This window comes from Taeniopygia guttata, chromosome 14 (genome assembly GCF_048771995.1).
Source record: "Taeniopygia guttata chromosome 14, bTaeGut7.mat, whole genome shotgun sequence".
Lineage (NCBI taxonomy): Eukaryota > Metazoa > Chordata > Aves > Passeriformes > Estrildidae > Taeniopygia > Taeniopygia guttata.
In genome coordinates, this window is record NC_133039.1 from 9,981,002 (window position 1) to 10,001,406 (window position 20,405).

At 37.7% G+C, this 20,405-nt stretch overlaps 1 protein-coding gene across 1 annotated transcript in view; it reads left to right on the plus strand.

Moving 5' to 3' along the window:
- Positions 1 to 20,405, plus strand: part of LOC115497284 (uncharacterized) — a 71,512-nt gene that overhangs the window by 6,624 nt on the left and 44,483 nt on the right. Inside the window, exons 7-28 of the mRNA XM_072935803.1 lie at positions 3,361 to 3,464; positions 4,938 to 5,103; positions 5,340 to 5,522; positions 6,223 to 6,375; positions 7,529 to 7,673; positions 9,083 to 9,241; positions 9,992 to 10,110; positions 11,120 to 11,401; positions 12,429 to 12,584; positions 13,036 to 13,220; positions 13,802 to 13,984; positions 14,119 to 14,210; positions 14,382 to 14,551; positions 14,845 to 15,004; positions 15,655 to 15,734; positions 16,279 to 16,459; positions 16,666 to 16,676; positions 17,235 to 17,427; positions 18,273 to 18,406; positions 18,519 to 18,677; positions 19,246 to 19,426; positions 19,889 to 20,100. Of these exons, the coding sequence (XP_072791904.1) occupies positions 3,361 to 3,464; positions 4,938 to 5,103; positions 5,340 to 5,522; positions 6,223 to 6,375; positions 7,529 to 7,673; positions 9,083 to 9,241; positions 9,992 to 10,110; positions 11,120 to 11,401; positions 12,429 to 12,584; positions 13,036 to 13,220; positions 13,802 to 13,984; positions 14,119 to 14,210; positions 14,382 to 14,551; positions 14,845 to 15,004; positions 15,655 to 15,734; positions 16,279 to 16,459; positions 16,666 to 16,676; positions 17,235 to 17,427; positions 18,273 to 18,406; positions 18,519 to 18,677; positions 19,246 to 19,426; positions 19,889 to 20,100 (3,408 nt within the window). The remainder of the gene's footprint in view (positions 1 to 3,360; positions 3,465 to 4,937; positions 5,104 to 5,339; positions 5,523 to 6,222; positions 6,376 to 7,528; positions 7,674 to 9,082; positions 9,242 to 9,991; positions 10,111 to 11,119; positions 11,402 to 12,428; positions 12,585 to 13,035; positions 13,221 to 13,801; positions 13,985 to 14,118; positions 14,211 to 14,381; positions 14,552 to 14,844; positions 15,005 to 15,654; positions 15,735 to 16,278; positions 16,460 to 16,665; positions 16,677 to 17,234; positions 17,428 to 18,272; positions 18,407 to 18,518; positions 18,678 to 19,245; positions 19,427 to 19,888; positions 20,101 to 20,405) is intronic.

Sequence of the window (20,405 nt, forward strand, 5' to 3'; positions counted from 1 at the left end):
TGACAAAAGCCTGGGCATGGGGCTGAAGAGAAAGCAGCAGGTGGCCTTTGTGGATACTGTAATATTTGGGATTGGCTTCTGTGTCTGAGTTACAAGCAGGTCTGCCATCTCTTTTAGCTGCATGCTATGAAGACTGGGGCTGTGGAGGGCTAAGAGAGACGTATAGTAATGGTTGGTGCTAATATAGAATAAAAGCAGCCTCTTGGAGAAGGATAATGCTTAATTCCATGTGATTGTCAGAGTACAGCAGTATGAAATGGCATTTAGGCACAGACTAGAGTCACATACTGCCTGGAAAATGTTGCAGAAAGAAATTATGGCAGCAGACCTGAGAAACTTTGTCTAAATCCTACCTTCTATGGAGCACTCTTAATTCAGTGTCTTTGAAAGAATGCTAGATAATTTTCCCAGTAACAGTGGGATGTCACTTCTGCCTTCAGAGAGGCCTACTGGCTTCATGTGTGGGAAATTTGTTTTTTAGATCACTGAGATTAGCACAAGTAGCTGCTGTCTGTGCCACTGCCTAAAAGAGAGGTGAATTATTCATCATTTGCCTGTCCCAGCACAGGGTTTGATTGGTTGTCAACCATTTTCACTGTTTCAGGGTGTTCTTTCTGTGTGACCAGACATTTCAATGAGAATCTTTATCATCCCTCATTTCAACCAATGAAATGTCCTTTGGACCAAGAAAGAAGTTATGGGAATGCCCACAGTGTTGCTTGGGAGACAGCTGCACTGTTATGCATGTAGAGCGTGTTTGTCCCTTTATTGTTTGACTCTGAATGAGGTGAGATTATGCATTTCTTTCAGGACACAAAACCAAGAATAAATGGAAGGGAAAATCTCCAACTCTAGGGAAAACAGTGAAGGGATGAGAAAATGGAGGTGGAGATGGTGTCATTTCCAAGGAAGCAAAGTTGTTTAATTTTTTAATGCTATTATGAGACAAGATTGAATTTCAATGTGGATGTAGATTAGCTAATGGACCATTAAGTGAACAAGCTGCCTGCTGACAAAGAATGGAAAAAGGGATGGGGAGAAGGGACCCTCTCTTGAGAGAAGCTGGAGAGAAGCCTGTCACACCACTTCTGCTAGGGCTGCATTTCCAGTGACTGGCTGGGTTTTGGTACCTGGTCAGTAGCTCTGGTGAATGTGGCTATGTATGCAGTGAGCAAGGTGGGCAAGAGTATATCAGATTTGCTTTGCCTTGCTCCTGGACCCCAGTCTGGCCAAAAATTACTCTCAGGGCATGATCTTTAATTTTTGGTTGGTTTTGGTTTTTAGGGTTTTTTTTTCCTTGTAGGGCATTCTAATTGCTTACTTTTACCTGTTTTTTTTTTTTTTTTTTTTTTTTTTTAAATATGGCAGGTCTGCAGGTAGAAGGAAAATCAAGCTTCTATGTAGAATGAAAGCCAGGCTTTCTTATGTTTCTTTCAGAGGCGGGAATGGGAGTCAGATTTGAATGTAGTTTGTTATTATGATACTACAAAGAGAGGAATTTGCAATGACAGCTCAATTTCTGTGCAGCCAACCTTAAAAATGAAAACAGCCCACCTAGTCAGACGGTTCATTCTTAAGATTTACTGTCAGAAAGTAAAAATAGCTGCTTCTCTGCAAAATTTTGCATGGAGTTATTAGATGAGACCTAGTCAGCAGGTGTGAAGCAGAATGAAGTCAGTTTACTGTCTAAAATTGTATCACCTGAAAGTACATCAGTCTGGCCTATGCTGCAGCTCCAGCTATTGGGCCACCTGGGCTCAGCAGCAGCTGCACATGCAGCTCCTTGTCATGAGATCTGTGAGGATCTCCTGACCCCCAGTAGATTTGCCTGTGGAAAAGTGCACATAGGGCCCATGCTTTAGAAATGCTTTTAAAAAATTACATAAAACACAGTTCTCTGAATATTTTATCGTCCATAAAATGCAATCTCTTTCACTAGCTCCATAGTGCCCAGGCTTGGAAATTCTTTTTAAAATAGATCTTAGTGGTAATGAGGGGATGGAATGGAATAGAAGGGAATGCATGTGGATCGATATGAATTTTAGGTATGGAATTATAAATGTTAACATAATTAATACATAGGTGGGGTTTCACATATGAGAACAGGTTTTAATTTGATTAGAAATTATATATTATTTCTAAGAATAATATAAATCCCAAAATAATAAAAACAAACTATATCTTGGATCTGACCAATTACTCCCTCAGACTCAAACAAAACAGTATGAAATTACTCAGACTTCTTACTGAAAGACAGCTTCTTGTTACTGAAAATGGCTTGGCAGTCTTAAATGAAAATTGAATGCTGGCACTGGATTATTCCATGTTTTCATTGTTTTTGGGAGTAGCTCCTGGAAGGAAGATCAGAAGGTCAAATTAGGTCTGTCCCCAAACCTTTGGAAATGTGACTTAGTGAAATTAGACTTTGTTTGTATGATTTTTATGTAAAGAAAAATGTTTTCTTTGGAACCATAAATTTAGTCCTATGTCTAAGACTTTCACATCTGAGGTGAATAAAGCATCAAAATGAATCTGACATGGATTGTGTTTAAAACTTACACATTATAAAGTTCAGTTAACAGGAACATACAGGATGCTGTATCGAACATTCTGCTAATTTTTCAAGTAATGAGACCTATCTTCTTTCTTGAACTTTGGATCAGGTCTCAGAGGAATACATCCACACACTATTTAGCATTTAAAATGCCAGGTAAAATAGCTGCTGTATGATGAAGCAATTCCTCTTAGTGAGAGAGAACAGCTTTTCTGCCTCAATGTTTCCAGCTAGTCCTGTGCTGCCTGCAGAGTAAGGGCAATTCTGTCTGGGCTTTTCCCCAGTAAGATGGAATAATTTCTCACAGCCCAAGGGTTCTCAAGTGAAACTTCTAAGTGTTGCCCAAACCTCAGTTAAATGATCTTTCACATAAACCAAAGATTAATATACAGTTAACTTGACCATTGTTTCATTTGTGTCAAAGCAATGTCAGCTGTTCTGGTCATAAATCAAGACCTTGCCATACAAACTCAGAGAAGATTATGACTTTCTCTTCTGGATTGTAACCATACTGTTGCCTTTTGGTTTATTATTCATTTGTATGCCAGTGGTGTGTGCGGTGGTCACTGAGAGCTGTTGTCTGAGGGACTGACTGACATCCAAAGGAAAAGCCCTTCTCCATTTGTTTGCAGTCTGGAGAGAAAAACAAATGAGGAAAGAATGTAAGGACACAGGGAAGAAAGGAGATTTCAGTCTCAGGTTACACTGTAAATCAATGGCAATGCCAGCATAACCTCTTGTGCTCTGTTCTCTGAAGCTGGTTTCTGCACAGCAGGAATATCACAGTTGTGATTGTGCACTTACAGACTGCAGACCTTTTCATGACTCTTGTGTTTGAGCTTCGACACCTTTCTCTTGAGGCCTTAAGAGCGCTATGGCAAAGATCATCATTTAAGTGCAGAGACAATTGGTAAGTCTCCTTTAGTAATTACATTCAAAAATATACAGAAAAGAAATGTTTTGCAAATATTTAAATGTTTTAAATCTGTGGCCGAATGTTGGATTTAAATTTGAAGCATTTTAAAGGAATCATTTGTATTGCAGGTCTTGTTTTTGTAATGGGATGACATTCTCTCCTCACTGAATGAATGTTATGTACAAAATAGACTTACCTATTCCCACAGCCAGATTTCCTGTTTCTGAAGCAATGTGAATGGCAAACCTGAGTCATGGCTTGGATGAAAATCAATTCTGCTGCTTTTAAGCTTATGTTGCCATTTGTTATGTAAAAGCTTACCTGGATCTGTACCTTCAATGCCTTTAGCAGTCGTGGGGCAGAGGAGACAGATGTTAGGCTGGAATTATGGACGTGGTGGAACTGCATCTTTCAGTAGCAGCTCGATCTCGGGATGGTTGATGTCAATTGTAGAACAGTGGCTTTGAAGATCAAGACCCTACTCCTCTGCAGTCAGGAACAGTTCTATCCAATGGTTTGAGACTATCAGAAATACTAATTCAGTATTATTAAAACCAGTAAATTTTTCTCCCTTCATAAAATTGAAAATAATGAAACAATTCTTGTACTTGGTTTCAGTACAAAATGTCATCATCCTGTTTAAAATTAATCTAATACCAAGGTTTATGTTTGCAACAATATCTTTACTTGATTTAAAAGGGGCAAATTTTGTTTTGGGTTAGGTTTATTCTCATCCTTTGATAAATAGTCATGCTAATATTCTTCAGTATTAGACAGTAATTAAACTACTCTGCCTCTTTTATATTACCTTTTAGACTAATTTTACTCAGGACATGGTTATTACATTTAAGAGTGGAAGATAATCCCATGCAGACTACTTTCTGATGCTTTTGCCCTATCTGGTTTAATTCCTTTCTAGTTAATGCAAAACTGGCCTTACATCAGTATAGGAGGCAGGTACAGAATATTTACAGAAGGACTCTTAAGAGCTGAAATGCATATTGTCTGTCATGCTGGTGTAAGCTTTCCCCTTAAATAAGGTCTAAAAAAGCTCAGGAAGAAAAAGCTAGTCAATTCAGTTTTAATATTTTAATTTGTTACTGGTGTTGCAGGTGAAATGAAACTACCTTAATAAAAAGTCAATGCTTTAAGGCACCTCAGTCTTTGGAAGTCAAACCTGGGATATGATGTAGCTTAATTCTCAGAGAAATAAGCTGAATATTTTCTTGAAAATCTGATTAGGTACTGTTCTTGAAACACTGATGCACTTCCATCAGATCCTGTCTGAGGCATATTTCTATAAGGCCACTGTACCAGAAGATAAGAAGATTTCTGTGGAATCTGGAATTTGCTAAGCCACTGGACGTTTATTCACTTCGAAAGAGGCCTAGCCTCAATGTACTTGTTATGTGATTCTGAAGTATTTTGGTCATTTTAGGTTTTCTATACTTTTTTCTTGTGTTACAGGCAGCCATTAATAGATGCTCTCCCATCTTGTGCCACAGAGGCATGTGTTGTCCTAATGAAAGACCTCATAACTTCTGGAGAAGTTGAGGAAGACAAAGTAGAATATTTCTTCTGGTCATTTACATTCATTCCTAATCCCACCTCAGGCATGATTGAATCTCTTGCTGTGAGTGGATGTTGTTTTTTCTTTTTTAATTTGTAATGAATCTAAGTGGCTCATAATTTTTGTGTTTTACAGTAACAGTCTTTTTCACAGATTTATACAAAGCTCTGTCCAAGTAATTTTTTGAGGTTGAATTTGAGTATGGAAATATTTTGATACACTTATAATCTGCTGTATGTCACAATAGTCATTCTCATTACTTTTCTGAAACACCTCATTCTTTTTGTCGTTGTTTACAGCCTTTGCTGAAGTCACCTAAAGCAAGCCAGAGCTGGTTCTTGGGAGTAACTGCTCTCATACATAGGTTTTGTTCAGCTCACAGCTCCTGTGGTGTTGTACCTGCTGTGCAGGGTGTGATGAGTACACTTGGGAAATTTTTGGGAGGAAACTGTACCGTGCAAGATTCAGAACATCTCAGCAAGGTATTGGTTTTACAGAGGCACATGATATAGGGAATTATTTTTCTGTTCACTTTATGATCTAGAACTTGTTTGATGAAAATGGTATTCATTAGATTTCCAGACAGCCATGAATGCAAGCTTAGTAAATGATATTTCTTGCTAGAATGAACTGACAAAATTTTGTAATCTGACAAGTGGAACCTATCAGTATGGGTGTTCTTATGTGTGGAAATAAAAAAAAGCCTTAGATTTCCTGATGAAACAAACTTCATACCATTGAGCAATATGAGGAACACATATCTATTGACAAATTATTATTTTAATTTAGTCAGTGTGTCCAAAACTCTGTTGAATCACTAAAATGTCAAAATATATGTGATCAAAAGGGACAAAATATCAAAGTACTTGAAAAACCTTTCCAGTACATAAAATTTGTGACTTTTGCTTTTCTGTTGCAATGTAGGCTTTTAAAAAATGGTTTTTTATTCCCCCAGGTGTAAGGCAGGTTCTACTTACAAGTGCCACATGGCATTACAATAGAACTGTGGTCCATATTTGTCTTGTCGTCCCAGTAAACCCAGGGTATAGGTGGTACAACAGGGGCTGCAGTAAACTCCCCAAATCACCAGTAAATAATTTTAAACAGATTTTTGCACAGAAAATGCTAGTGCCATGAAATTAAATGTAGAGCTTTCTGTTCTATCTTGCTTTGCATTTACAGATGCAACTGGTGTTGAAAGCCATTGGAAATGCGGGACTGGCGGCAGCTTCGCTGGCTCCTGCTTTGAGCTCGTGCGCTGCCCTGAAGAGCCATCCCGTGGAGATCCGCCTCGCTGCTGTCCAGGCCTTCCGGCGCATTCCCTGCTCTGCTGGGGTGAGTGATTTACTGTCTGATAGCTTCCTGGCACTGCCACAGATCTAGGACTTGTTGGAATAATTACAAAACACACAAATGGATAAGAAACAAGTGTAGACATGCTCCAGCAGAGCCCCTCTGCTGTTGGAGAAGATGGTAGAACCACCTAGATGAGCAAACGTATAATGAGCTTTGCAGCACTTGAGCTAACACATCCAGTGTTTGTGACTTCTTAATTAGACAATTCATTTGGGTGCCTTCTGTCTGCAAGAGTTATGGCTGAGAACCCACAGGACTTGGATTTCCAATAGTCTGTTTCACTGTTTAATTCTCTGAAACATAAAGTACTAATGTGAGAAGCTTGTTGTGATTTGCAATACTCTACCATAGTTAGAACATTTTGAACAAGAAGCTCCACATGGACTTGCACTTGGAGAAGCACCTCTCTATGGCTTTTTAAAATTTAATTTCAGCATGGATTAGTGTGATTCACTTGTTCCGCAGCTATGAAGTTTGGTGTTGCTCATTAGACGTGTTCAACATATCAAGTCTGTATGTTGTCATGTATGCCACCATCATTGTCTAGCAAATGAACTGCTGAACTGGGTGGACTGGGGCTGTTAAAAGGTAATAAAAATGTTAGTAGTATCAGTCACTGGTTTCTTAGTTCCTTAGTTCACAAAAAAGGTTGTCTTGGTTGGGGAAATATTGAGCAGAATAAATTTGTTGCTGGCCTGCTCTTTGATTTAGACCAAAAATAATGGTCTTAATAGCCTGTGAACAAAGTCATGGCCATTGTTGTCTCTGTATTGGCTCTAGCACATGAGAGATACGACAGACAGGTCTCCCATGTGGTGGAATAAAACCATTCTTAACAGTTATGCTGGCAGGGGTGGCTCTGTGTTGCAGAGTCCGGTATAGATTTGTCTGTATAGGATTCAAGGTCATAATGACAGTTTGTTCAGGAAATTTGTGGATAAAGTAGTATAGACAATATGTACATACATTTATATCCATGTTACACAAAGTGACTTTGTCAGGTATAAGGCAACAGCTATAAGTGTAGCAATAGCTCTTTGAGAACAAAAAACCCACCAGGACCTGAAAGTGAACGAGGTGTTCCAGGGCAGTGGGTTGTAATTGTCTTTATTTTTTTGTGTTTTTCTCTCAGAATGCTATATTAGTTCAGCTGTATCAAGCAACCAGTGAAGATGTGGAAATAAGAATTGGTGCTTATTATATAGCAATGAAATGTCCAAATGAAGAGTTATTTAAACAAGTACAAAAAACTTTGCTGAAAGAAACCTCCAGTCAAGGTCAGCCAAGCATCTACTGAAGTCTTACATGTTCCTAATTGATACTTCAAAGTGACATTTACTTTGCAGGTGTAATTGTACCAGTCTATGTCAATTTTTATTTAATCTCAATGTTTTGTAGATTGTTTGTATGATTGTAACATTTTATATTGAAATTGTGATACCATTAGTTTAGCAATAGTAAGGACTGACTTTTCATAGAATTAGTTCTTTCTACTTGCAGCATTTCATTCACTGAAGGCTCCTGAGAAGGATATATGGAAAAGCTTTGATGCTCAGTGCATTAGAAATACAATTGGATGACTGCAAATAGCAGTTTGTTGAGAAAGAAGCAAGTGGCAGAAAAAAATGTTACGCTATTCTCAAATGGTTTCACTATGTTCAGTGAAGGATACCTCCAGACTAATCCCTTGCATGTACATCTGTGAAGAAGAAGCAAACATGAGAAGGGTATCTGGAAGATTGTTCGCAGGCAGATGAAAGCTGGCTCTGTCTGCACTGTGTTGGGATCCTGGCAAGCTCTGCCTTGGAGCTGGTATTCATTTCCCAGGATGTTATGTCCAGATCAGTGTATCCTGCAGTGATTGTGATATTAGGCTCAGCATTGTGTTCACCTGCTGATGTGGCTTGTGGTTTGGAGGGCACTCAATCCTCTCTGTTCAGAATTCCGACAGAAAGAAATTGCATCCACCTCCAAAATCCTGTCAGGGTGTACCCTCAGTGACTCCTCCTGGTGACTCCATGCAGAAAATTTAGTTTGTTTGATTTATGAAGGAGCTCTACAAGTCCATCCAAAATGTTGTATGTTTTAAACTATTTAATTCAGTACACATTCATATTCTTAATTTCTTTCCTTTGTATTTTGTTGATGTGACAGCTAAATAATTTATATAGTAAACTTTTGAATAGCATGTGCTTTTGAAGGCATAGGGCATTTGTTAGTTTTTGGTTCTGCATTCAGAAAACAAAATTTGAAAAAATGTGTTTTGAAAAATGCGGTTACATCAGTATTCAGTGTCTGTGCGTTGAACTAACACTGGAGCCTAGTATCTTGTATCTTCAGGAGGCAAAATGCCTCTATTTAGGAACCAGACTCCAGAACATATGGGAAATATTTGTCCTCCACGACACATCACATATGTGGCCAAACTGGGACTCCACAGTATCACGCAGGAATACTAGTTCTGAATCAGGTTTAATTGTATGTGCCTTTTTTTATGTACAGTGCTGTTGCAGTAGGTGCGTCAGACTGATTTTAATCATGCTGAAATTGAATGGATTCTGTTTTGGTCAGGGGAATAGCTTAGAATTAATGGTGGTATAAAAATTAAAAATATTTCCTGTCTCTCTTTTTAGGACTCTTGTAATTTTTCTCTGATTGTCACATGCTTTTCTTTGTTGAATTTTAGTGGGCTCCTTTGTTTGGAGTCATCTCTCTCAGCTCTTGGAGACAGATGACCCATTGAAGGAGCACCTTCGAGATTCTATTCCTGATGAAATCCTTAGCAAAGATTTTGACTGGGAGACATGGAAATACTCCTCATACTCTGATGTCACGTTTCATTCAGGTATGTGGAGTGAAAGGAGTTTTAGAACTTAATACTTTGCAGCATATTGGTTATTAACATCTCACGAGGCTTTTCTGAGCCTTTACATATTGCTCCAGAAAACTTTGATTTTTATGATTTAATACTATGCAAATGTAAGCTTGATTCTGCTTTGACCTTAATTGGAGCATATGAAATGTATTTCCAGCAAACCAGATAACCATACACCTTTGCCTCTTGTGAGAGAGGAGACTAAGAACCAATGAACACTTAAGATTATTTTTGTGAGCATCAACTTTTAATTCCTTCCTTAGTTAACCTCCTTTTCAGCAACAGGGGACTGGGATGTTTTTTCTTGTTCTGATCCATGTGCTGTCCTTGGTATAAGAAAAGAGTCAAACCACTTCCTTCCTGTTCTACTATCTGTTCATTTGTTTTCAGTGAAAATGCTAGATGATGTTTTTCAGTTACATTTTGATTTTCTGTCCATTTCCTCCAGTGCATGTATGTATCTTATGTATTATAAATTCTATCCTTTTGATGTTAGTGAGATAATACCCAGTAATATCCAGTAAATATGGAATTCCAGTAAATGGAAGTTACTAACAGTAATGTCTTTGCTGTATTAAAAACTTAGTTTCACCTGTTGACAATGTTTCATTCACCACCTTCTTATTTAGTGGAATAACAGTTTTCCAAAGAATTATGAATTTTGCAAAATATATGAGAACAGCTGATCTCCAGCTTACAGACATCTGCTTTCCATTGCAGCTGGTGCAGGTGCAAATATGGAAGCATCAGTGGTCTTTTCTCCTACATCTTTTTTGCCACGATCAGTCATGACAAATTTGACTGTTCACTTCATGGGACAGGCTATAAATCTCCTGGAGGCAAGTTTATGGATTTTTTATTTGTGGGGGTTTTTTATCCCCCTCCTCAAGTGACACTTGGTATATTGAAGTACAAAGCATTTTCTGGTTTCCTGTTGCAGTTCCTTTAGCAAAATGTGCTTTTCACTGTTCTAGCACAGTTGCCTCAGACTGGTCAGTCCTTAGTCCTTTGTGTAATGGGCTTAGTCGAAATAAAAGCACTGTCACTGTGCTAGTGCCATGCACTAGGAAAATGACTTATACTTAGCTCTTGTTGATTCAAAGGAAACAGTCAGTGCTTCCTGAGACACTGCTCTAGCTCCTGTTTAGGATAGTAAGATTCCTTTTCTTGATGGTGGAAAATGGATTGACTTGGGTACACCATTCCTTTAATACAGAGCTAGACTCATTTGTACTTAGCTGAAGTCACAATTCTAGTGCCATTGACCTTCCAGTGCTTGAGACATTTCAATGACCTGCCTGCAAACTCATCATCTTTACCTGCTGCATCAGGTAACAATATGCATATGAAAGAAAGAAAGTATTTAATGTAGCCTTCAGATCTCAAGTTTAAGCTTGCAAGGGAACAGAATTGTTTTTCAGTGCTGCATACTCTGGAATTATGTGTGTTAGTAATTCTGTTTTAAGCAAACTTCCAAACAGAATCTTACTTCAGAGCATGAAAAGGATGTGTTAGTGTTTTCCAGCCAAGATACTGTTTTTAACATGCCAAAATAGCAGTATCCCCTTTTGGCTCATTATGATGTAAATGGATCTCAGTAGATAAAGGAAAAAGGATTTTTTATTTTGGACTTTACATATCTAATTGTTTTGGGAAGATTTAATACTGAACTATCCAGTATTGAATGCTGAAGGAGGTAGAATGCTAAACTTTGTAGACTGTGATCTTCCTTGGCAAATTTTTTTGTGTTGGTAACATATGGTTTAATATTTGATTTTCTGCTTTAGAAATGGCCATGGCCTGTACGTGTCCCTGTTAGGCTTTTCACTGCTGCATGCTTTTCACTAGGTTGGTGTACGATTGGAGAATGCTGAAACTCTCATAGAGAAGGGTTTTGGGCCGAAATCTTCTACTTTCAGTGACTATTTTTTTGGAAACACTGATCAAGCAAGCCACAAGTCAGAAACTCCAGTGGAAACAGCAGAGAAAATCAAGCAGAGGAACCCAACTTTGAAGCAATACAGCCCCTCTGATCATCTTGTGAGCAAGTCTGACAAGCCAAAGCTGAGAAAAACAAACCAAAATTGTCTTGGTAGAAAATACAGCAAGATGAATGAGTTAGTCAAGAAGGTAACTGAATCTGTAGATCTTAGAAAAGTTAATGACATTTCCCAGTCAAACACAGGGCCCCATCTCACACTGGACAAGTGCTCTGGATTGCTGTGACTCCTTTGCATAAAGCACATGTAACTCATTCTGCTCACTTGCAGAGAATTTAACAGCTGCAGAAAATACAGAGCAACAAAGAGCCAGATCTTTATGGTTTTTTCAGATTGTTTTATTGTCTCAAAACAATAACACTCAGCCATGGGATTATGTTGCCTGTGTTTTGGGTTTCCTCTCATTATTTTGAGCTCTGGCTTCTTTATCCTGATGTCCTTTTGTTGATTGACTGCTGTGGCACTGTAAACAGCTGCTTGATGTTGAGTTCCTGAGTCCTGTTGTCTGCAATCTGACTTCCCATTTTGATGTCAGAGGTTACATTGGTGCTTTTGTGAATTTTCTCGTTTTTGGAGAGAGTTATGTTTTATGTACGCAGCAGGGAAGCTCTGAGAATTTACGTCAGTTGTTGATTTATTAGCTGGAAAAATCAGGGACTGTGATTCATTTAGTTTGTTTTAGATAGCTCTCTTCTTGGACTCATCTTCTTAGGGTTTCTTCTTAGAGAGTAAGCTCATGATCATATTGTGTTGCTGTGGTATCGTAGAATTGTAAAGACAGAAAATGTAAAATTTTTACTTCCTAGCAGTTTATTTAGTAATCAAGGCATCCCTAATGTTGTTCTGAGATTGTATTTTTCAAAGCTTCATCTGCTTGTGGGTATGTATTGTAAAACTTTGGCTGTAATCTTAGGACTGGACATGACCAGTGTTCATAGTGGCAGATGGCTTGTTTGCTATAGAGCTGAAGTGTAGCTGGAAAGAACAGCTACTAATCCTACTAATCTAGGGTCTTAAGTGGTCTCCAAAGAACTTGTAAAATAGAGCATAATGTTTCTTTACTAATAGCATAGCCTGCATTGAGGAATTGTTTATTGTGAGTTTGAAAGGAAATTTTAACACCATTCCCTTTGATTTCTTTTTATTTATTATGTCAGTTCACTGAGAGAACAGTAAGAAAGGAGGCACTGAAATGTGAATTAAGCATTAAAATCTTTGGAAATGAACTTAGCTTCTTAGATTGTGAAGATTTAAGAAAACAAATGAAACATTATTCCTTAAATCTGGCTGAGTTGGCCGTTAAACTTCTGAAGGTAAGAGGAACCTTTTTTCTATTTGCAAGTAATTATCTTGAGAAACTGGCTTCTGATAGATATGTTAAAGATACAAAATATTACTTGTTGTTTCTCTAAATTGAATTCTAAAAGACACCAGTGTATATTTGGTTTAAACAACATTCAGTACATTAGGCAAAGATTTGTTCTGCTGTCTTATGGTGCTTACTTCTTGCTTCTCTCATTCAAATCCATCCATGCTTAAATACAAATGATTTTTTTAACTGGAGTAGGACTGGTGTCTGACTCATGCCATGGTCGTAAGCAGGATTTGGGCTGCTTTCTTCTTTATGTCCCAGATCAGCTCATGTAAAAACACTTTTACAATAGACAGATGCAGTCAAAAGTTATACCTGGAAAATTTATTGAATGCTAACTCAATTATGCAAAATAATATTCTGGGTTTTGTTTGGGTTTTGTTCACCACAAGGGGCAGGAGGTCCAGTTTAATAAAAGGATGAGCTTGGCAACTGAAGAACTGCAGTTTCCGGCAATTTCAGGCTTTTCTGTTCAACTGGCAGTCAATGCCTCAGCAGCAATCAACATAAAAATCAAAGGGAATGCCGATTTCAAACAACAGTCTGATTTCTTTCTAAATGGATACATCAAGCCAAGGTATTAAATGCTGCAAATGTGTCCCTTTCACGTGTGTCTGATGTAAAGTAGCAATTCCTGATGTGAAAGTTTTGTGTGAATGCCTATTAATTAATCTCTAAATCAAACTCCTGAATTTTTGCATGCCGATGATTTTTTGGAATGTTTTCCATGTGACAAGTGGGTTTTTCTTGGGATCAAATAGAGGATTTAACCCCGTGTTTCCTTACCTGGCTATTTTAGCTTTTGTACATACTGAATAGGTTACTAAACTTTACTAAGTGCTGTACAGACAGAGAGAAACTTGCCCTGTGATACTGAGTTCTAAGTGTTTTCCCTTTCTTAATGTTTCATGCTGAAAGCTGCATTCAAATCCCCTCCTTAGGAGATATAGTAAAACTATAATTCCTGTTAGAAAGTGTGTGTTGGTGTACATGCAATCTTTCCAGTTATTTCCTGAAACAAAATAGTTCATGATTTTAATAATAGAATATACTGTGTTACAGCATCAAACTCTGTGTGTTTATTGAAGAGGTTTAAATTAAGTGCTTTACAAAGAAAATGTATTTCACAGAAGGGTATGTACATGAATCTTTCAACAGTGCATTTGTTCAGCTTTCTGTCCAAATGGGAATTGTGGGGACTCTGGGACAAGCTGGCCTAAAGTGGTTAACAGGAATGAGGACATCTACTAGTCTTGATGGGGGAATCCAGGTGAAGGAAGGGAAAGAACTCAAGGTTTTCTTGAACACTCCAGAAGAATCTATGCAGATAATTAATTTCAGGTAAGATTAAGCACAGGTATCTTCAAAAAGAGTAATTGTTGACTTTCTTGAATATAACTAACAATTTTGTTTAAATATTGCTGTAACTTTAGCATAATTGGTTTTAAGTTTTTGTTCAAAATTCTTGGTTGTAGCTCTAAACTCCATTTCAGAATGGTGGATGAGACAGAAGATACAGATGTCTTCCAAGGCCACACAGAAACCAGATCTTGCACTAGGGAAGAAGGTGAGTCCAGCTATTATGTTTGTCTTAGAAAGGCATTCTGAAATATCCGTAACAGATAATTTTATTCACTAGAGTTTCTTTTTTCACATATTATTTCTAAAAGGTCTGCAATGAAGTATTTTTTGTGTTTTCTTTGTTTTAATTGAATGTTCAACTGTTGTCTTCCACTAGTGTCTGAGATTATTGGCTGGCAGCTATGTTCTGAAATGTCCTATCCTGACCCAGCCAGTGGTTTGGTTTTGCCCCTCACTGGACCTTTGCTAGTGGCTGTGACATTAACTAAGCAAGACAGAGGCCTGCAGCAGTACGTGGTGGAAGCTGCCTATAACTACATAGCTCAGGTACCTCTGGCACTCTGGACTCTGGCTTTATTTCAGTTTGCTATTCTGGTGACAGAGTGGTATAACTCAGTACTGCATATTCAACCCTCTGGATTCCAAGTTCTGTGTTATTATTCATTCCATTCCCAATATATGGGAAGATATGTTGAACACAAATTACAAATGCTGATAGGAGGTGCATACTCTTTTTATCTACGAAACAATGCACACAAACAATCTGTTATCTCAGTGTGAGAGATTGTTTTGTAAATGGTGTGCCAATGAATAATGTAATTATCCTTTCTTTCTGTCAGGAGAATTCATGGATCCCTAATGAAGCTGTCTTTCACTTCTTCCTTGGGACTCCAAAGTCAGACTTGAAGAGAGATGTTGGTGTTGATCTAAGTTTTAGTGTCCCACAGAAGAAATTCAGAATCCAATTTATACAACCTAAGAAAAAAATTGAGATTAATGGTAGGTTTTTCAACTAGGAGCCTGATCATCAGCTAATATCAGTTAGGAGAATTTCATTATATCAATTAGGAGGACTTCATTACAATTAACTGAGAAATATCAGTAGATTTCACTCACTAATCTAATGCTGAAACTACATTATTATGTGATAACTGCTCAGTTTACTGCTTTAGGTAGCACCCATTCCCAATGGGGTTTGCGTCTTGGTTATGGCTATATTTTGCAGTCAGAGGTTCAATACCTGGTCATAATGTTATGTTAGAAAAGAAATCTGTGATCAGGATTGATGAATTGAAGATTGAAGAATATAGTGGATTGTTCTGACGCCTTTTACGTATATCTTGCCTTACTGTTTCAATTTGCTATGTTCTGTTAGTTATGAGATGAAGTTATGTGTTGCTACACCAATGAAGTACTGACTGTGATATTGTCATACATGGTAATAAAAAATAATATTGTAATCACAGTGTAACATAGAATTCAGAATCTACAAACCCATTGAGGAAATACAAACTGATAAATTAGTGGTAATAATATAGACAACATATTTCAGCTTCTTTGGAGTGCTGTTCAAGTGATATTTAGTGTTGATGTATTCTACGATATGATGTATTTAGAATTTTTCACTTTTTTTTTTCTTTTTCTCCAAGGGAGGATTGAGTTTTCTAAAAATTCCCGAGCTGGACACCTGGAGTTGATAGTGGATGACCGAGATGTGTATTACATTAAGGTATGTTTGCATTTCATGAGGTCTCTTTCTAGGATGAATACTTCCATAAAAGCACAGAAAAGAAAGGCAGTGAAAATACATGTATTGAAGAACAGTTTTGTGAGCAATCCATCAGAGAAATTACCAGTTCTCCTTATTACATATATTTGAGATAAATTCAGTGCTAAATTTCAACCTAAATCCCTGCGAAGCTGCCAATATTTTCAGTAACACCCTATTAATTTCTGGCCTGGTATTGTAACAGTCATAGTGATTTCAGTCCTAAAACCAGCAGAAGCTGAAGGAAGTAGCATCTTGCACCAGTGTGACCTCTGTGTAACTGGAAAAACAAATCCATCCTTCCTCCTCATTACTTGTCAATGGCAAGTCTTAGGCTTTGTGGGGTGTGGAAGGTTTGTTGTTAGATATATAGAAAACCATATATTTTCTTCTTCCTCTCATCTAATTTCTGAAACACCCAAGTCTATACTGTTGCTTTCTTAAAACTTAACTTACGTTGTTGAGTGGCTTGGGGTTTGCTTTTTGATTTGTTTGCTTGTTCTAGGGAATGGCAGATTTGCAGATGCTGAGTGGAGAGCAGAGATACATGACCCAGCTGGAGGTAAAGCTGATAAAGCAAAGCAGTCCTATAATTTTGTCAGGAAACATCACTAAACAGCTTGGCAAGAAGATAGCTGTTTCAGTATCTCTGAATAATTTGTTGAAGGATGCTGCATTTCTTTCAGGTTAGAGGACAGTAAGTATTTGCCAGATAAATGCAAGTTCTGGAGCTGTTATTTGTTAGGGTTGCCTGGTTTTGGACACTTATTCCTAAAATTCTCTTCAAGCCCATAAAGACAGCTTTTTAAAATTACTGTCCTGCATAAATTAATACATATATATATATTTCAGAATAAAATAAATTTAAAAATAGAAGTCTGCTTTGAATTAGCGTTGGAAAAGGTACAGGAAATAAGATAAAATGAATTACTTAATAAAAACATGTCAAAAAATAACAGCTGCTTTTCACTTTTGTTAGTATAAAACAATGCAGAGACACATAGTCGTAGCTGAATGTCTCTTAGGACCTGCTGTTCTAAAAATCTTGAAGACTTTTATTCTCATAAATAAGCTAAGAGGAAAATACAAGAGAAAATATCAGAAATAGAACCTTAATATTTGTATAACATCAATACATTAAAATTAAAATAATGCAGTGAAATAAACCAGTTTACATAGAGGTGAACAGCCACATGTTCACACGTTAGGGCTTAGTTAATGAAAAGATCTGTCTGAATTTATTTCCTTTGAGAAGTAGCTTTGGCTGCATGCATTTCAATAAGCATGAAGCAGAAGTGTGGTCTGCAGGTTGTCTGTGGAGATGGAGAAAGACACTGAACATCTAGCTCTGTGTCTTTTTATCTATTCACTATACAGGTGGTTCATAATGGTGGAGAGACTGAATGCCCTTTTGGTATTTCTCACTCTAGTATTCCTTTAACTAGCTGAAGTAACTTCAAGTTCTTCCACTGCATAATCATTTCTCTTCTTTCTGTAGCACTTCTGGAAAAAAAGGCTGATGATAAGCTGAGACAATACTCGTTGGAAGGGGAGACCCACCTTCCAGGTGTTCTTGGAGTTCATGCCATCGCTCTTCTCCAGCAGCATGAGGGATTGTGGTCTCATGGTCTGCAGATAAAATATGGACTCTTAGGTACACTGAAAAACAGGGAAAAAATATTCTGTATTGTTCATTTTTCCTACAAGATTTGCCTCTGTCTTTAGAACACAGTAGAAAGATTTCAGTTAATTTTTAAACTATGATCTAAAATGTGGAACAAGTTTCTCTTTTCAGTTGGATATACTTTACTCTTTGAGTCTGCATATAAAAACATTTTTTTAAAATGGGTTTTTCACAAGCATATCCATCATTAGATTAAAAATCACTTTTTCAGTGAGAATTACTCCTAATTAATTTGTGTTTTCAGATGATTGCATGCATGCACTCAATAATATGAGGGATGGTTTCTAGGAAGCAGCTGGCTTTGATCCCTCGGTTGCAATATAGGAATTGAATTAATTTTGTGGGACAAAGCAGGTGAACATCAGTGCAGTTGTATCAAAGTATTGAATCCTTGCAGTAGCTAATCATGATATATGTTATAGGGGAATTGTTTGTACTAACTCTGTTGCACCTTCAGATAGTATATAGAAATATAAGTAATAAAGATTTCTTAAACCTACACAGGCACAACCCCATAATTTTGCTAAAAATGTCATGCTGATCACAGTATTTTATAAACAACAATCAAAACATACCTGAACACTTAAACACTACCTTAAGATGCCTGGCTATAGCTATGTAATTGTGCAGTTAGATACTTAGTTACACTTTAGTTTAAACCCAGTTTGACAGCTATTCCACCTGAAGTATTCAGCAAATACTTCCTTGCAGAAGTGCTGGATTTTTCATTTTAAATTAAGATTTATACTATTAACATTTTAAAAGATTTATTCTGATTTACTTGAATAAACAACTTTGTGATTTAACTTGAGCAGGAGAGGCTAAAACCCCTTGCCACGAGTGCAGTACTCAGCAGAAAGTTCAGGTGGAGGCGGGTGCACGGGGCTCCTACAGACTGGAGCTGGGCCATGAGTTTCACTGTGTGCAGGCTCCCACCTACAGCCACCAGGTGGGTGCTGAGCCAGGCACTCTGTGTGCTGGGCATCCCTGTGTCACCTGTGCTCAGGGCTCCCAACATGAGAAAAATGTTCACAGCAAAAAGACAATTCCCTCTTCTTTAGGTTCACCTGAAACATGAAGTAACTGCATCTTGGATTTCCTCCCAGATTGAAGTGAACTATGGGAAACATTGGGATGAAATAAACAACAAGAAGAAACTGCTGATCAGCCAAGTCTTTAAGAACAGTTCCAGTTCATCTGTAGTCAGCTATTTCATGGAGGTAATAGTGATGGTTGAAAAGTAAGACCTTCACTTCAAATATTTAACACAGACTAAAAATAATTTTTTTTTTATTACAACCTTTTTTTTGTAAATATGGTATGTACTAATAATATAAGACAAGTAATCAGACCTAATAATTTTGGCTAGGTGAGGTCTTAGCTCAGAGGCACGGAGATCTCTGACATTTGCTAGATGATAAATTTTGCAAATACTGGAAAAGTTGAGGTGTAATTTGCTGTGAGGTTTTTGCATTGTTAACTCATATAAAATGATTGTAGAAATTTGTGAAAGCTGCTTTGCTGACACAATGTGGAAGAAGGGCACAGGTTATAACAACTCAGAATATTACAGCATTTTTCTTTTTGAATCTCATGTAGCTGTAACAAATGCATATTAAAGAAACCTCAGTCTGTAACTGGTGAGCATGCATGAGAATCTCTAAGAGTGAATGACAAATGTGCAAAGGCAGAAGCTGTGACCTTCCTGCTTCTGTGTGTGTGAGTAAATTATACAGCCCTGAAAATGAGATCTTGTTTTTATTTAAATTTGCTTCACTTATTTTCCAGTTTACCATGCAAGTCCTGGAAAAACAGGTGAATTATAGAACCCAGCTGCAGCACTTGCACACCTCTCAGGTGTATTTGCAGAGCAGCACCAACTTTGAGGTGCAGTATAATGACCATGTACCATTTGTGGCTAGGCTGCAGTGGAAGGATGCATCCAGAAATGGCCTGAAGAAGTGGGAAGGTAAAGTACCAGAAACCATTTCCAGTCTGTGATTAGAAAAGCAGGCATTGGAAACTGCTGCCAGGTTTTTCTGAGCAGTTTTGTGTGAGTGCAACAGAATGATAAAGTTGTTTGTTGGAAGAGAGAGACCCTGGAGGTTGTCCAGCCCAGATTCCTGTTCCAGTCAGATCTGTTTCTAGCATTAGATCACATCTGTTGTGGCTTTGTCTAGCTGAGTTTTTGAAGTCTCAACCTATCACAGCCTGGCTGGCTGGCCTCTTCCAGCAGTTCCATTTACACTAGTGAAGGTCATGAATTTCATTATATACAACCCAGAGATTTTAGCAATTGGAAGAGAAAATATTGATACTAGCATTTTAGCTTTATTCTGGAACACCTGGACCTTATCAGCTTTATGTGGACTTAGAATCTAGGTAGTTTTAATCTCATGTTTCTGTCAGCTTTAATATATGTCCCTTGCAGGTGGGTTCAATATAGACACCCCATGGCTCTATCTGTACACAGCTCACAAACTGCACCAGCCTCAGTATTCTACTTATTTACTGACATCCCAGCTGACAGCTGGAAAAACCCTCTCCATTAAAGACCTTGTACTGGAACTATTCTATAAAGATCAAGGCAATGAGAAGGAAGGAAAAGTTCACATTTACACACCAGCTACTACATACCTGCAGGTTGGTGTCATGGTGCTTTGCAGAATGTATGGCTTTGGGGACAGGGCTCTGTGCTATGCAGTAGAGGTTTAAAACTGATTTAATATAGTTGCTATTCATTAGGCAATGTGGTAGACTTCTGTCACTATGCAATTTGGCTTATGTTTATGATTAAGATGTTCCTTTATCAGCTTTTCTTCCTTAGGTCACTACTGCTTCAGGCACAGCCATGGAGGAATGTAAGAAATACTCTTGAATGAGAAAAAAAGTGTTCATCAACTATTTAGCTTTTTGTCTCTCCCTTTTTTGGAGGAGATAAAATAAAC